Below are 17007 nucleotides of genomic sequence, written 5' to 3'. Positions count from 1 at the left end.
TCTGTGGCCAGGCGCTCGCCTTGGAAGGGCCTTTGTACGCTGATCTCATCCTTTAGTAAGGACCTCATCTTCTCTTGTCTCTGTTGTAGGAGATGCTTTTTCCTCTTTGCATTGTTGCAGGGCAGGCATCTTGGCTGTTCTCAAAGTTAGATATTGGATGTATGAGTCAGATACTGGCCTCTGTGTCCCCCAGAGGGGAACTGACCAAGAGGATACAGACCAAGTTCTATGGTTCCCTGAAGGCCCCTCCCTTGGGTGTGTGTGTGAACAACCCTCTCTTTCCCAGGCTTGAATCCCTGACTTATCTCTTAGTTCCTATGGGGAGCGGCGGGGAGGAGCAGAGACGGGAAGAAGGCAAACTGACAATTCTTTTCTGGGAGATTCCCCTCTCGAATCTTCTCAGTCCTCTCCAGGAATTCCTGGCCCCCAAAGAATCAGGTGGTGACCCAAGGCTTCTCAAAATTGAAAGAGCATATGGACTGCCGATTCTGATTCCTAGGTCGGGGGCAGGGCCCTAGGTTCTGTGTCTCACCAGCTCCCAGGTGAGGCTGATGCTCCGAGGATTACACTATGAGTGTCAGGAGTAGAGATATGGGGAACTGATCTCTGAACCAGGTTGAAATGCGTCCCCCCAAAAGATATGTTCAAGTCTTTACCCCAGTACCTGTGATGCGAGCAGTGTCTTTGCAGATGTAATCAAGTTCAGATGAGGTCGTGCTGGAGAAAGTTGGGCCCTAATCCAATAACTAATGTCCTTATAGTAAGAAGGACGTTTGGGGACACACACACACACACACACACACACAGGGAGAATGCCGCGTGAGGAAAGAGGCAGAGGTTGGAGTGATGCTGTTGGAAGCTAAGGAACGCCAAGGATTGCTGGCAACCACAGGAATCTGGGAAGAGGTAAAGGAGGATTCTTCCCTAGAGCCTTCAAGAGCATGGCCCTGCCAACATCTGCAACTTGGATTTCTAGCCTCCAGAACTGTGAGAGAAGACGTTTCTGTTTTAAGCCATTCAGTTTGTGGTCATTTGTAATGGCAGCCCTAGGAAACGAATACAGTTACCACATTTGGTGCAGCCTGAAATGGTTTTCTGAGGAGAATACTTTGATTGGTCCTGGGCCTGTCTTGGCCTGTTGGGGCAGGTGCTGCAGGAGCTCCTGGAAGTTCACAGAAGGCTACCAGGCCACCCTCTCCATGGCCTTCACCAGACCACGGAAGTCAGCCCTTAACTGGGGACAGCGTCTCAGCCCCCGGATCGCACCGCAGCCCAGACAGGACCTGTTTCATTTCCCCACTTCTGAGTCCGGGTCATTCACAGCACCTTCCAGTGACATACGCTTTGGCCCTGCTGGGGACCATCTTATTCTGCTGTTCCTCGGCTGCCCAGGGCCCAAGGGTCACTCTGGGACCTGGGCGGGTGGTCACAGGAGCTGATGTGGCATCCTGGTCAGAGAGTCCAGAAACCCCCTGGCCGTGCGCCTGGGGAGATCCTCCTCCTCTCAGGTGGGGCCTCAGTCTTCTCAGCCGTGAAGAAGACTTGGGGTGAGATGATTGTTAAGTCTCCTGGGGTAGAGGTGGGGGAGTCTGCACTCTTTAGTGGCAGCAGCAACACTACTAACGATCAGACTGGCAGCTGGCCTTCTGCATGCCCCAGGTGACAGGCTAGTGTCGCCTGTGTTTGTCCTTCCACCCTCCCTCCCTCCCTCCCTCCATTCCTTTCTTCCTTCTTTCTGATTTTGTATGTAGGCGGGGAGGCTGCTTGGGTGGGATGGTTCTCACTGAGCTGGACCGTACACACTGCCTTTGCATCCTGTCCCCAGCACGCGTTGCCAGGGCCCCCCCAGCCCTCCCCGCCCGGGCACTTAACAACCCAAGTGCCTCCAGGCACTTCCGCAGACCCCCGATTGGCCGGTTGAGTGTGCTCACTGCAGGTCTCTCCCTTCCTTTTCCCCCACTGTCCTCCCATACCTGCTGGGACAGAATAGTGGCATGTCTTTCCCATGGTGCCACCATCACCACCTATGGGCTGGGGGCCCAGCATGGCGAGGGCTGCTGGCTGGGATTTGAGGTGGGGCTGGCGGCAGAGCGGGACCAGCTGCAGGGCGAGGAGGGATGTGCTGAGTGTCCGGGCAGCTGGGCCTTGGGAGGAGAGGGCTCTGCCGGGTGGTCCTGAGAGGGGACCCGGTGCGCACCGGCAGGGGCCGGGGTGCCTGCCCAGCCCCGCCCACCTTCCTCCTCCCCTGCTCTCCCCACTTTCCATCACTCTGCCTGGTCCCTGCAGGGCCATCCAGCATGCCACCCCTGGGACGTGGGCCCAGCTACCAGAGTCAGCCTGCTTGGCCCTGTCCCGCTGCCCCTTGCTCAGGCACAGGGCTTCTGGGCATGGAACTGAAAGGGGCAATTTTAGGGGAAAAAGGGGGGAGCAGTTCTCATCTGTGTCACCAGGCTCAACAGTGGAGCCTCAATGCATGTCACCTGACAAACTAAAAATTCAGTCTGCAGACCATTTAGGGCCACATGACCTGAGGCTGGGAGGGACATTTTTTTCCTCTGTCCTGTAGATGACTGTCACCTGGGCCACATCTTGCCCTGTGCTGGGTTTAACGTCATGCACAGCCCCAAATCCAGACCCCGAGTGTGGCAGTGACCCTGGCAAAGCTGGGTGGACCGCCGGGGGGATGGGGGTGGGGAGAGTGGAGAGTGGGGCCTGCCTAGAGGGTCCAGGTTCCCTCTGAAAACCCATGGACTGACTCACCAATGCCCTCCTTCATCCCAGGCTCCTTTCCTGCCTTCAGTGGGGCTGTGGGTCATGGTGTCCTGGGTCCTGCAGTCTGAATCCTGGTGCCCTCTTCCCAGCCTGTGTTAATCATTTTGTATTTTCTGTATTTTCTGATGTTTTGACACCTTAAAAAGCTTGCTGGCAGTTTGGGGTTAGCAGGTGCAAACTATTATATCTAGAATGGATAAACAACAAGGTCCTACTGTAGAGCACAGGGAACTGTATTCAATATCCTGCAATAAACCATAATGGAAAAGAATATATATATTGATATATGTAACTGAATCACTTTGCTATACACCAAAAACTAACGCAACATTGTAAATCAACTACACTTCAATAAAGAAAAAAAAATCTCGCTGGCTGCAGAGAGACTGTCGCTCCCAGTGCTAGCCAATTGTTAGAGACAGCAAAGGGCTCGGCCTGGAGCACCTCCTTACCCGACTCTCACACACCAAGCCAATATGTCGCCTCCCCTAAATCATGCCAAGGCGAGGTACCAGGCAACTTGAGACCACTCCTATAGCCTGAAGTCCACCAGAAGTATTCAAATTGGCCAGTCTTGAGCTAATCACCCTGCCCTGCCCTGCCTTGCCTTCCCCATGGACACAGGGACACAGGCTCTGGCTTGGCTTTCCCTCTCTCCTGCTTCTGCTTCCTGACCAAACCTGGTGCTTCCCCGTGTGGCCCTGCCTGGCACGGTGCACCCTGTCCTCTCACGAGACACAAGGAATAAATTCTTCTGTCAATGGCGCTGGCCTCTCTAGTTGTCATTATGTCAGCTCTATAAATTAAAATCTCCTGGTTACACAGCCCAAGGCCCATCTTTTTTTTCTCTCTCTGCACTGACTCCCTAACCCCTTCTCCTGTTCTCAGACTGCAGGCCACAGCTCCCAACCAGACTTCTGTTTCTCCCCTCTTGCCCTTCAAGGAACCTTGTAGACGTGCACCACCCATTACCTTGTCTGCAGTACTATTAAATAAGGTATAATTTCACCCTTAAATTAGCCCAGAATGTCTACAGTGTTAATACTCACACTGGGGAGAGGGCAGCCAAGCTGGCTCCTTCAGGCCCTGGTGGGCAGGGGAACGAAAATGAAATCAAGCTCTTTGCAGAGGGATTTGGCAAAATATGTCAAGAACTTTAAAAACAGGACTTATCAAAAGAATGATCTTATTATCATTTTTAAATTTCTAACTTTTAAAAAAAATTTTATTTTTATTTATTTATTTTTGGCTGCATTGGGTCTTCATTGCTGCGTGTGGGCTTTCTCTAGTTGCGGCGAGCGGGGGCTACTCTTCGTTGCGGTGTGCAGGCTTCTCATTGTGGTGGCTTCTCTTGTTGCGGAGCAAGGGGTCTAGGCACGTGGGTTCAGTAGTTGTGGCTCGTGGGCTCTAGAGCGCAGGCTCAGTAGTTGTGGCGCATGGGCTTAGTTGCTCCGCGGCATGTGGGATCTTCCCGGACCAGGGCTGGAACCTGTGTCCCCTGCACTGGCAGGTGGATTCTTAACCACTGCGCCACCAGGGAAGTCCCTTTTGTCTTTTTCATATAGCCATTCTGACAGGTGTGAGGTGATATCTTACTGTGGTTTTGATTTGCATTTCCCTGATGATATCTTTTCATGTGCCTGTTGCCCATCTGTATATCAAAAGGAAATGATCTTACATACTGATAAGAGCTTACAAAGACTTTCATCACAATGCCATTTATAATAGAAAGAACCGAAATAGCCCATAAGGGACTGACTGGGTTAATAAACAGGACATGTCCATTCCACCAAAAAAAAAAAAAAAAAAAAAAATTCACATTAACAATGTCTGCATTTCAAAAATTATTTTTAAAAATGGTAAAAAAAATGAGAAAATGTTAATTTTTAAGTGATAAGGATTACTAGAATTGAATGAGAAAGATGAAAACTTTATAGTAAGATGTGTAAAAAGCATAGCAAATTCCCAAAAGAAATTTCAATATGTATATAAGATGATAATAGCATGGTGATGAAGACAACTCATTTAGATTACAGCTTCATCTTGTAATAGCTGCATATGACTTTAGGCAAGTCAATTAATCTGTTAACATAGTTACATCATTTATAAGATAAAAATAGTATCAAATTCGCAGAAGTATAATGGAGATAAAATATGACATTTCATGTAAAGTTTTAGAATAACGTCTGGCGCAAAGCAAACAATAAGCTATCATTTAGTTGATATAAGTAATCATTTAAATTCATATGGAGTGTATCCTACACACACATACACATTTGTATTTGTAGGGTAGATGTATGGAATAACTGCAAGGCTAAACAAGAAATCATTACAGCGCTTGCCTCAAGGAAGGGGAATGAGGGAAGGTAGTAGTTGAGAAGGAGAGAAACTTCCCACCCGGCACGCTTAAAAATTCATATAATCTAAAAAAAGGCAACACAATCCTACAGAGAAGTTAAAATTTAAAAAAAGTACACAGAGAAAAATTTCACTTTCAATCCATCCCCTTATTTACAGTCCCGCATACACTTTTATTTTTCCCGAGTATTTTTTTGCGGAGACGAATGTACTGTTCCCCTTTTTACGAAGATTGCAATCTACATTCTTTTTATGCGTACCCTTCAGTATCGAAGCATCTTCCCGCCAACTGCTGTTGGATCAAACACCATGTACAGTAGTCAGCCCTCCGTATCTGCGGTTCCGCACCGCAAATTCGACCAACCCCAGTTAGAAATATTAAAAAAAAAATCCAAAGTTCCGAAAAGCAAAACTTGAATTTGCGTGCACCAGCAACTATGTACATATTATTCGCAGTGTATTTACAACTATTTACTTAATGCATTTTATTAGGTATAACAACTAATACCTAATTACAAGTAAGTAAAGTATTACAGGAGGATGTGCGTAGGCTATACTCAAATGCTACGCCATTTCATATAAGGGACTTGAGGATCCTCAGATTTTGGCATCGTGCAGGGCTCCTGGCACCAAACACCCAACAGGACACTGGGGGGGTACTTCACGAGCTAATAGCGGGCTGCCCCACACCTCTAAACCCAAGCCCCAGTCCTCAGGCCCACGTGGTCCGAGGACCCCTTCCTGGGCTGCTTACGGTGATGCCTGTCGGAAGAGCCCTGCCCACCTTGCTATGCCTTCCGGGCAGCGCCTCAGGCAGAGCGGCGGACAGCCCGGCCTCCTGCGCGCCGTGGGCCTGGGAGGACCTCAGCGACAGCCCCAGCGCAGGGCCCGGTGGACGCGGCCGCGGCGGTGGCGGGCGTTGTGACTGACGGCTCCGGTTGTCTCCCGAACGCACTCGGCTGGCCACCCTCGCCGCCGTGGCTGACACTTGTGCGGCCGGCGCCATGTCTGTGAGCGAGATCTTCGTGGAGCTGCAGGGCTTTTTGGCTGCCGAGCAGGACATCCGAGAGGCGAGACCCCTCTCTCCCCATCCCCTTTCCCTCTCCTTGCTTAGCTGGGCCGCGACGCCCGGCCCTCCTCCGTCGCTCAGATTCGAGTGGTGGGGAAGCCTCCGGGGGTGGGTTGCTCCCCGTCTTGTTTCGGCTCAGGGCACTTCCCTCCCCCGGCCCCCGATTCTGCTGCCAGGTCCTGGTCCCCTGTGTTCGGGGCTCGGTTCCTTGGCATCACCTACCTCGTTTGGGTGTCAGTTTTCCTCCTCTTTAGCGTATGTTTATGTCGAAGCCTCAGCTAGCGGTTGGGACTCAGACGACACGTGTTTGTTGTGTTTGTTTATTGGTGTGTTAAAAGCACGTGTGTCCTTCTCTTTAAAACTCTTCTATGGCTTCTCATTCCACGTAGAATAAAACTCCAGACTCTACTGTGGCCCACAGGTCTCTCTCTCCAGTCTCATTTTACGCCTTTTTCCGTTGTGTGTTATGCTCAGTTTACCTCCCTTTTATTCCTCTAGTTCCCCAAATAGCTTCCTGCCTCAGGACTTTTGCATGTACTGCTTGCTTTTCCCGGAATGCGCTACTTTCCCACTCTTTTCCTGGTTATTTCGTGTTCACCTCCTTGACGTCAAAATATAAATAATTTTTTACTCTGTTATGTTTACTTCTAGTAGTGCATTACCATTAAAAAAAATTGTGTGATGGTTATTTTTAAAACGCCTCCCCCGTTATACTCTAAAGGAAGGAAGGGACTGTCTGCTTGGTTCCCCAGTAGTTACACAGTGCCTAAAAATGTGCTCAGTGAATATTTGCAAAATGAATGAATGAAAAATACCCGATCCTTGTATTGCGTTTCATTCTTCTCTTGTTAGTTTACGTGTGGGTGCCTCATCTCCTTTAGTGTTGCAGTGGGATATTTTGGGTGAGTGGGTGACAGTTAGCCTTTGAAGTCTATATCAGGAATCTAAGGCTTTTTAGTGTCTTCCTGAAGGTCTCACAGAGGAAGTAAGTGGAAAAGTCAGAATTCAAATCTGGATATTTTGTGCACTATTCATGTCCTTGTAAAGTTTGCTAGTGTTTTGAATATATGTGAAGGTGTCATAGATCAAATATGCTATTTAGTATATTTGGTTTGAGGCTATGATAATATAATGATTATGTTGGATTTATTTGATATTTTCGTCTTTAATTTTTTCTAGGAAATCCGAAAAGTTGTGCAGAGTTTGGAACAAACAGCTCGAGAGATTTTAACTCTACTGCAAGGGGTCCATCAGGGTGCTGGGTTTCAGGACAGTAAGTTCTTTGTTTTGAGTTTGAAGGTTTTTATCCAATTTATTGATCTCTCATTTAAAGAGTTAATTTACATCCAGAAGACATATCAAATCTGTATTATTTACTCTGAAAAATGTCTCTCATGCTTTATGGTGAGTAAAAATTGGTGAAGTGGGTGAGCTGATCATTTTACAGGTTTCCAGAATTCTGTGTATTTTGGTTGATTTTCTACTTTCACGTAGGTTGAAATAGGAATGTCTTCTCCTGTGATAGAGTTATACTGATGATAATTGTGGTAGTTTCATAGCTCTCTTGTGTATCTAGCAACTTTTATTTGGTTCTTTTTCTTAAACCCAGTCTTTCAGTCATTGAAAATAATTTAATATGCATTTGTAGATAATGAAATGGCCAGTATAAAATGTTGTCAATGTGTTTACAGTCAGCTCTTGTTTGGGTATCAAGTACGAGAAGTTTAGACATGGAACCTCCATTGTAAGATGTAGTCAGCACAACTGAAAGAGCTGAAATATAGTTTCAGATAGATAATGATATAATGATGTAATTAACAGGTGTCAGGGACCAGTCATTTTTCTAGGTGATACAGAGTTGGTCAGCCTGATTGAGAATAATTATAAAGCTGCCTTTTGACCAAATATGGGAGCTAGAAGCAGCCCAATTTTAGGCATCCTTTGGGGACTGACTAGGAAAGGCAGCTTAAAGGTGAGGTTATTTATGACAGTTTACCAGTATGTTTCCCAACATATTCCCTTTTAGCAATTTTTTGTTTGTTTATTTTTTTAGTAGGGAAGCTAGATATGAAATTTTAAGAGCCAGCTTGAAAGCAGAGATGCATACCCTACATTTGGTCATGAGATTTAAAAAAAAAATTGATTTATTTCCAGGTAGACTACATAGATTGTTAAGCAAGAACTGTATTTGAAATTTGCTAAGTCTGTCATTATTATGTTTGATTATCTTTTTGTGATCAGTTCCAAAGAGGTGTTTGAAAGCTCGAGAACATTTTGGTACAGTAAAAACACATCTGACGTCTTTGAAGACCAAGTTTCCTGCTGAGCAGTATTACAGGTTTGTAAGACAACTAGCATCTTTTATAACGTTAAGTAAAAAAAGGCAAGAGAAAAATTATACGTACTAAATGATGGCTTCGGTAAAAATCCCTCTACTTAGAAGAAGCAACAGAAAGGAAAAGGTACTGTTAATAGTGGTGGTATTTTAATGGTGACAAAAGTGTTGATTTTATTTTTTTCTCCCTTTTACTTTCAAAATTTTCTTAAGGAACATGTATAATTTTTGCAATGAAAAGGTAATTAAAAAGAAAATATGTATTGTGTGAAGGTCAAAATAGGGAATATCTTTTTAGTATATTCAAGTTACTTGTGAAGTTGGATGAACCCTATCTTTGCTGTTAAGGTTATGGGATTAAGTGGCAGTGTATGTGTGTGTGTATAAATACACTGAATATCGAATTTCACTGCCAAGTGACATATGTGGGTAATATCTTATGCCATATCTTGTTGAATGTACAACACTATTAATTTTAAGATACGATGTTATTTTTCATACCACTAGGGAAAAAATTTGTTGTTAATCATAATTGTGAAATGTAAATTGTACAATACATCCTGATTTTATAGATGTTAAACTGGGAAAAACTGAGTGTTGATGAAATATAGTAAATAGGAACCTAAACTTTCTACTTACGCTTGCTTTCTCACTAGAGAAGATATTCTTTTAGGACACGTTATAGGCAAGAAATAGTTAGGACGTGTATATGGGGAGTGGATAGTGTAACCTCACAAGATTCTTTAAAGGTAGGGGCCGGCAAACTACTGTGGCCTTTTATATTTTATATAAATATATTTATATTTTAAAGAGTTGTTAAGAAAAAAAAAAACAAATAAGAGTATGTGACAGAGACTGAAAGTGACCCACAAAGCCTCAATCACAGAAAAAGTTTGCTGACCCCTGCTGTAAGGTAATAACTGATGCTTAGAGAAGTAGGACAATAGAACTGGCAGGGTCTCTAGAGACCATGGTGTTTGGAGTTCACACACAGGCTGCCCTCTGGCTGATTTGGACCTCAGAATGTTTTGTTTGGCCTGGGTTTTGTTGAAAGATGGTTTTGAATTTGTTGCCACATTTGAAAATCAGGAGGCATAGCATAAATATCTAGGGGTTGTAAAATTTCTTATTTCTTTTTCAGGCTCCTAGCTTGGTTTAACTGCAGTATCCCAAGGTTTTAAGTTCACCTGTTTAGTGACTGCAAATGGTAGTTATTTCCTATGTGTGTGAATCAGGAGTTTCTTGATACCCTGCACTCAGTTCAGAGCATAACACAGTCAGGTGCTGAGGCTGATGTACAGTTGGGGTTCTCATCAATCTTCATTCGCCCACATTTATTTTTCTCAGAGCAGTGTTATTGTATTTACTGATTAAACTTCTAAAGCACAGTTGCTCTTGTCCATAGCCTTTGGTTGTAAAGTTTTGCATTCATCAAAATTGGACCATGCTTCTCATTCATTAAAATTATAGTAAGTAGTTGTTATAAATTTGGACTGGCAAATCCAGTCCAGTGTACTTACGCTGCATCCATCTCATATACTTAAATGTCACATTGCTCTTACACGTTTTATAAGTTTTATTTGAAAAAAGGGCCCCACTCCTCACATGTCTGGCCATGGCTGCCCCGTCCTGTCTTTCTGACGCTGGTGCCTCACGCTCGCCGCAGGTTTCACGAGCACTGGAGGTTTGTGCTACAGCGCCTGGTCTTCTTGGCAGCCTTCGTCGTGTACTTGGAGTCGGAGACCCTGGTGACTCGAGAGGCGGTCACGGAGATCCTTGGCAGTGAGTGTCCACAGGCGTGTCTACCTGCAGGGCCAGCTGAGGTTTTGGCGGGGGGGCTTTCTATTTATGGAAACAAATGAGAGCTAAATGGAAAACTGGTTACTTGGAAACAGAAAAACTAAAAATGTGTAGTGGCTTGCTCTTTGTACTTGGGTGTTCCTTTGAGTTTTTAAAAACGTCAAGCCTACAGAAAAAAAGAACAGTGCAGTGAACCCCTGTGTACCCCCCACTTAGATCCTCTGCTTGTTCACATTTTGGCCCATCTGCTTAGTCTCTTACTGTGTGTGCCTTGGGGGCACGTGTGAACCGTTTGAAAGTCAGGTGTAGAGACCATGACTTCTCATTTCAGTGCTTCAGCGTGCACTTCTAAAAACAAAGGTATTCTCAGACATAACTAAGTACCATTCTTGTTGGTATTATTATTATTTTTCTTTTTGGTTAAAATTTTATTTATTTATTATTTTTGGCTGCGTTGGGTCTTCATTGCTGCGCGTGGACTTTCTCTAGTGCGGTGAGCGGGGGCTACTCTTCATTGTGGTGCGCGGGCTTCTCACTGCGGTGGCGGAACACGGGCTGTAGGCGCAGGGGCTTAGTAGTTGCGACGCACGGGCCTAGTTGCTCCGCGGCATGTGGGATCTTCCCGGACCAGGGCTCGAACCCATGTCCCCTGCATTGGCAGGCAGATTCTTAGCTACTGTGACACCAGGGAAGCCCTTTGGTGGTATTATATTTTGAAAGAAGAATGGAAGGAAAAATTGAATTCTGCTTGAGAGTATGAAAAATCCACAGTGCCAAGGATATGTCCACATTTAAAAGATAGTTTTGAAGGACTTGTTCCTTTTTCACTTTGAGAGAAATTACATGTGTGTGTATGTGTGTGTGTGTGTCTGTATTTTTAAAAATTTTTAGGTGTAAGTTGTATTTCCATCACGACCTTGTCTTTACTTTGTTATATTTTTCAGTTGAGCCAGATCGGGAGAAGGGATTTCATCTGGATGTAGAAGATTATCTCTCAGGAGTTCTCATTCTTGCTAGTGAACTGGTAAGAAGCTTAGTGATTTGTCATTTGCTCTTTTGATTTTTCCACTTCCTTGTCAGTTTTTTTAAATGGGTACAAAAATTCAGCAGTCTCGTTCTTTTCTAAGCCACCTGTCGGTCACAGGGTAGTCACTGACTGTGTACTGTGTGTGGTAGGCTTTGCTGGGATGGCGGTTCAGACGATGAGGTGGCCGTGCACACTTAAGTACTGTGTGCACTTTTAAAAGATGAGAATGCCTCTTCCTTTCAAAGTAGTGGTAAGGCATGCGTTCCTGGTGACTGCGTTAATTCAGGTAATTGTTTGGGGGAACAATTTAACTGTATAGCTGTATAAATTATTCTTGCCTTTATCTCCTTCATCTCTCTCCTGAGAAATTATCCTGTAAAAGTAATTCAAAAGAAGAGAAAAAGCTGTTATAAAGGTGTTCACTATAACCTATTCATATTTATGAAAAGTTGGAGGCCACAGAAACTCCAACAAAAGGCCAATGATTTCTTAAGTTATTAAGTAAGTTAGTAAAATCAAGCAGTTGTCAAAACTGGAATTATGAGGGACAGTATGGAGAAGTTTTGCGGCCCGCGGGCCTGGTGGCCGGCCTAGGAGGAGGAGCCCTGCTGTGACGTCCCCGCTTCTCTGTCCCGCAGTCGAGACTGTCGGTCAATAGCGTGACCGCCGGAGACTACTCCCGGCCCCTGCACATCTCCACCTTCATCAACGAGCTGGATTCCGGCTTCCGCCTTCTCAACCTCAAAAACGACTCCCTGCGGAAGCGCTACGACGGCCTGAAGTACGACGTGAAGAAAGTGGAGGAGGTGGTCTACGACCTCTCCATCCGAGGCTTCAACAAGGAGACGGCGGCGGCCTGTGCGGAGAAGTAGGGGCTCTCCGCGCGCCCCGCTGACCCCAGCCCGGCGCCTCGCACGGTCGTTAGGATGCCCATCACTAAACACCGCGCTTCATTTTCTTAACCGGTTGTGTGGTGTATCAGAGTTGAAACACTTTTTTGGGGGGTGAAAGAATAGCCTTTACGAGGACAGATTTTTCTTTGTCGTTTCAGTGAATTTGCTCTGTAACTCAGTGTATTTCAGTTCTGTCAAAAAGTGTAAATGCCGACCTCTTGGTAAAGTTCTTTTCTTGCTTACCCTGATGCTGTCGATGTACTGATGGAGAGCTTTACTGTCTTGTTTGTGATTCTTCCAGGAGTGACCCTTGATGTTTTCTATATCCAAATTAGCCATCCATACCCAGGTATGCCCTGGATACCGTAAAAAAATAGTTCACTCAAAAGGATGGTTGCCAAGCGAAGGACAAGTTATTTGATATTTTCCTTCCTCATTTTAAACCTTCTGAGTAAATCACATGTTGAATTTTTTTTGCAAGGGAAGTATAGCCCCAGGGTTCTCTCTCACTGCCATCAAAATATCAAAGATTAAACTGCGAAGTCAAGTTCAGCAGATTATTTGGGGACATTTTTGTATTAAGGGTTGAGTAACATCGTCTGGCTCTGCTTACCAGGTGGGGAGTAGGGGTAGCGTTTTAAAACACCTCTGTGTTCTGATGTTGCCTTAACATTCTGCTGTTGCAGCAGGTAAACATTGTGTCCACACACATCTTGAACTAACATTTCATATGATGTATTTCTGAGCTATGAAACTTTTTACCTAATAGCAAGGTAGACCGCTAGGTCTGGGAGTGTAAAGCCACTCAGCGGAGTTAATTCTCAACGCCCTGACTGGTGATGTTCTGACTGAAGAATGCTGTGCTTTGTCTGGAAGTAAGAGAAAACCTTGAATTAAAAAACAAACAAACAAAAAAATTAGCTGATTTCGTCATGTTTTTTCGAGTAAGCAGTTCTCTCAGGTTGTTGATTATTCCAACAGTCAGGTTTTACAGTTTTGGGCAAGTCACACGTATCTCATTGGCACCGTCCCCCTCCCAACTTTCAGGTAGTACTTGCCATGTAATTTTGCTGTTGAAGAGATATTATTAAAATGGTGACTTAATCCACAGCGTCTTGGAGCTCACTGAAGGGAAGGTGCCAGTGTGTCCAGAATAATAGGAAGTATTTAGAAGTGTCACCCTCTCATGCCTAGTACGGGTTTGGGCTTCCTGTTTGTACAGTAGGATATTTGGCATGACCATCAGAGCTATTATCGGGCTGAGTTAAGGACTGATCAAATTTTCCATCATGAGGAAAGAAGTAGAAATGAGACATAAATTGCTACGCATAGTTGCATTTTAGAACAATTTTCTTGACAGCTCTTTCTGCAGAAGAATTTGGAAAGAAAAAAGTTAGAGTCTTAAAGTGCCTAGGATGGTCACCCCAAATGTGCAGTAATAGCACTGCTTGGGCTGAGCATAAAAGGCTTTGAATTCCATGATCAGACACATGCAGGAAGTTTGATCATAGCTTTCTTTGCCTCTTTAAGTATCAGTTCTGCTTGAGAACAGTAGAGTTCTTGGCAGAAGTTGTGGATTTCACTTTTCACAAATAACGTTTTAAGTGGAGGAACACATTCTGGTTTTATACTCCATTCGGGGATGTACAAGTGTCATGTGTATGATTATTCCGTTGTGTCTGTTGCCCGCTTGTTGTAAAGCAATAAAAACAGTTTCTTTCTTTTCTTTTTTTTTCTGTTTGGTCTTTTTGTCACTTCGTGTGCTGCCGTGAGAACTCTTCTACGTGGGCAGTAAGTTGTGAATGGTGTTTGAGGCTGAAGATGACTGGGGTGGTGAGCCCACACTGCTGTGTGGTAGAGCAGTCGGAGGACAGCAACCACGGAGCTGGGTACTGTAAAGCATAGGTAATGTTGGTGTGCTCTCCCCTGGTTGGGCAATTACTGGTATTTTAACTGAAGATGTTGAGAAGCCTTGGCTCTGGTTTCGGGGCACCAAGATTGCTTTCTCCAACTTTAGAAAATCAAGCAGGTTAGAGAAAATAGAGATGAGTTAGTGGATGCTTTCTTTATAGATTTACTTATGAGGAGAAGAAGAGAGCCCCGTAAATACTAGAAAGGATTTGCCCTGTCTTAAACTTGAACAATGAGTGATGCTTAAGAGAATTTTAATAAAGAACAAAAGCTCCTTCGGCTGTGTTCTGAGACCTTGACTTGAGCAAGGGGCTAAAGGGACGATTTGGATACGCAGGTTGCTCCTGCCATCGTTTCATGATTGTGCGCTCAGAAGTAGCTTTCTTCTTTCGTGGTCTGGACCGAACTGTTTGTCCCAGGTAGGACATCACTGTCATGCCTCACACCGGAATAAGATTCTCCCTGAGCCTGAAACAATTTCTTTTCTTAGTAGTCACTGTAATAAGCATTAAACAAATAAAAACAAACCATCCCCCTTCCACCCATACAATAACGTTTAAGGGAGGTGAAACTGACTGGGATGGTTGGTTGAATGAGGAAGGCGTGAAGGAGACGGAGGCATCCAGCCTAACTGTCAGGTTTCTGGTCTGGAAGCCTCAGGAGGCTTAGGTGCCGCTAGCCAACATGAGGGCAGTAGAGGGAAACGCGTGCCTCGAGGTGGCTGGGCAGACAGTGTGCTTGCTTTTGGATGTGTGGGACTGATGGTGCTTGTGGAGCTGCTGGCCGAGGTGTCCAGCAGGACTTCGGGTGAGAGGGAAATGGGGAGTCCTCGAGAGAGCTTCGGGTAGTGTTAGCGTATGTGTGGTAGGTGAATCAGGAGAGCGGGTGGGATCTCCCTGGAGGGCGTGTGGATTGAGAAGCCTCGGGGCTGAGGACAGAGCCCTGGTTACCAGCAGGGGGAGGGAGGGAGTGGAGCCACAAGGAGTGGTCAGAGAGGTTGACAGAACAGGGAGAGTGGCTCGGCACAGAAGCCAGGGGAAGAAAGCGTCTTAGGAAGGTTTATTTATTTATTTATTTTTAGAATTTATTTATTTTATTTATTTTTGGCTGCATTGGGTCTTAGTTGCAGCACGCAGGCGCTTTGTTGAGGCGTGCGGGATCTTTTGCTGTGGCACGTGAGCTTCTCTGTAGTTGTGGCGTGAGGGTTTTTCTCTTCTCTCTAGTTGTGGCACGAGGGTTTTTCTCTTCTCTCTAGTTGTGGCACGCAGGGTCCAGGGCACGTGGGCTCTGTAGTTTGCAGCACGCAGGCTCTCTAGTTGAGGCCGGTGAGCTCAATAGTTGTGGCGCACGGGCTTATTTGCCCTGCGGCATGTGGGATCTTAGTTCCCTGACCAAGGATCGAACCCATGTCCCCTGCATTGGAAGGCGGATTCTTTACCACTGGACCACCAGGGAAGTCCCAGGGAGGTTTTTTTAGGTGAGAGATTTAAAATGTACAATTTCAGGGCTTCCCTGGTGGCACAGAGGTTAAGAATCCGCCTGCCAATGCAGGGGACACGGGTTCGAGCCCTGGTCCGGGAAGATCCCACATGCCGCAGAACAACTAAGCCCATGCACCACAACTACTGAGCCTGCGCGCCTAGAGCCCGAGCTCCGCAACAAGAGAAGCCACCGCAATGAGAAGCCCATGCACTGCACCAAAGAGCTGCCCCCACTCGCCGCAACTAGAGAAAGCCCACGCACAGCAATGAAGACCCAAGGCAGCCAAAAATAAATAAATTAAAAAAAAAAGAACTATAAAATGTACAGTTTCACAGCCTGAGTGCCTTGTGACTTTGTCAGGCGAGGCTGGGTGACGCAAAACGACATAGAGCAGGTTTATTTCCCGCTCATCCTCCCCGACCATTTCAGGTTAGCGGGGGACCCGCCCCACGTTGGCCTCACGTAGCTGACAGAGCAGCCGCAGCTGGGCCGCTTATTAGTTCCTCCGGGAGAGTCTTGTACAGACACACGCTCTGCTTTGGAAGTGACACGTCACTTCCTCTCATCGTTCGTAGGTTAGAACTGGATGTGTGGCCCTGCTCACACCGAGGGAGCCAGGAAGTGAAATCCCACCTTGTAGGATGAGAGAGGATGGAGAGTCAGACAAACTAAGTGATGAAAATCGTGGGCACTGTCGAGTTCCTCCTGTTAGATGATTAATAGTATTTCTGGTCACAGATGAATTTCAGTGGGCTTGGAAGGGAGAAGAGACATCCCAGGGCCCCTCGCCTGGTGGATGAGAAGAAGAGGGGTGGGTCATCTGTAGTCGTCCCCTCTGTTGTTGAAGGTTGTTTCTGGTTTAAAGAGATTCCTCTGGTGTGTGTGCATTTGTGGTCGGGTTTGTGTGTTTGAAGCCGACGTTCAATGAGCTGTTACATGTTCCAAGCACCGGCCTAAACGTTTTCTCCAGATCATCTCATGTCATCCTCAGAACAATCTTATGAGGTAGCTACCACAGTTTTCCCCATTTTGGGCCTGGAGAATGGGCTCGCAGCGGGTAGTGCCCTGAGTTCACAGCTAGGAGGTGGAGGAGCTGGGATTCAGACACGGTTATTCTGCCTGTCTATCCGCAGACACCATTTCTCTCCTGATGGCGTCACCCACTCCATAGCCTGACAAGGCAAAAATCACATCCACAAGTGGTTGTGAACACAGTGTGTGTATAGGTTTGGGTTAGGTGCAACTTGTATTGAAAATCAGGACAGTACGTGGGAGACTTGGTCTTGCCCTCAAGATTAGGGTCAAGTTGCAGGGGCGAGGGTGGCGAGAAAATATATAAACAAGTAAGATTAGATACTCT

General features: G+C 45.9%; 1 protein-coding gene across 1 annotated transcript; it reads left to right on the top strand.

The window, feature by feature from the left end:
• Positions 1-5985: 5985 nt before the first annotated feature.
• TSN (translin) lies at positions 5986-13980 on the top strand. Its single transcript, XM_036858547.1, has 6 exons — positions 5986-6200; positions 7379-7472; positions 8441-8537; positions 10201-10316; positions 11279-11358; positions 12000-13980. The coding sequence occupies exons 1-6, from the start codon at positions 6135-6137 to the stop codon at positions 12231-12233; spliced, it is 687 nt and encodes a 228-aa protein (XP_036714442.1). The 5' UTR covers positions 5986-6134; the 3' UTR covers positions 12234-13980.
• Positions 13981-17007: the final 3027 nt, after the last annotated feature.

Source organism: Balaenoptera musculus, chromosome 7 (genome assembly GCF_009873245.2).
Source record: "Balaenoptera musculus isolate JJ_BM4_2016_0621 chromosome 7, mBalMus1.pri.v3, whole genome shotgun sequence".
Classification (NCBI taxonomy): domain Eukaryota; kingdom Metazoa; phylum Chordata; class Mammalia; order Artiodactyla; family Balaenopteridae; genus Balaenoptera; species Balaenoptera musculus.
This window is presented reverse-complemented; position numbering and strand designations above follow the sequence as displayed.

Bases quoted from the DNA above. Each gene is read 5' to 3' on its own strand.
- TSN (XM_036858547.1), top strand. From the start codon at position 6,135: ATGTCTGTGAGCGAGATCTTCGTGGAGCTGCAGGGCTTTTTGGCTGCC. The intron at 7,473-8,440 runs GTAAGTTCTTTG...TTTTGTGATCAG, and splicing joins GGGTGCTGGGTTTCAGGACA to TTCCAAAGAGGTGTTTGAAA. The intron at 8,538-10,200 runs GTTTGTAAGACA...CGCTCGCCGCAG, and splicing joins CCTGCTGAGCAGTATTACAG to GTTTCACGAGCACTGGAGGT.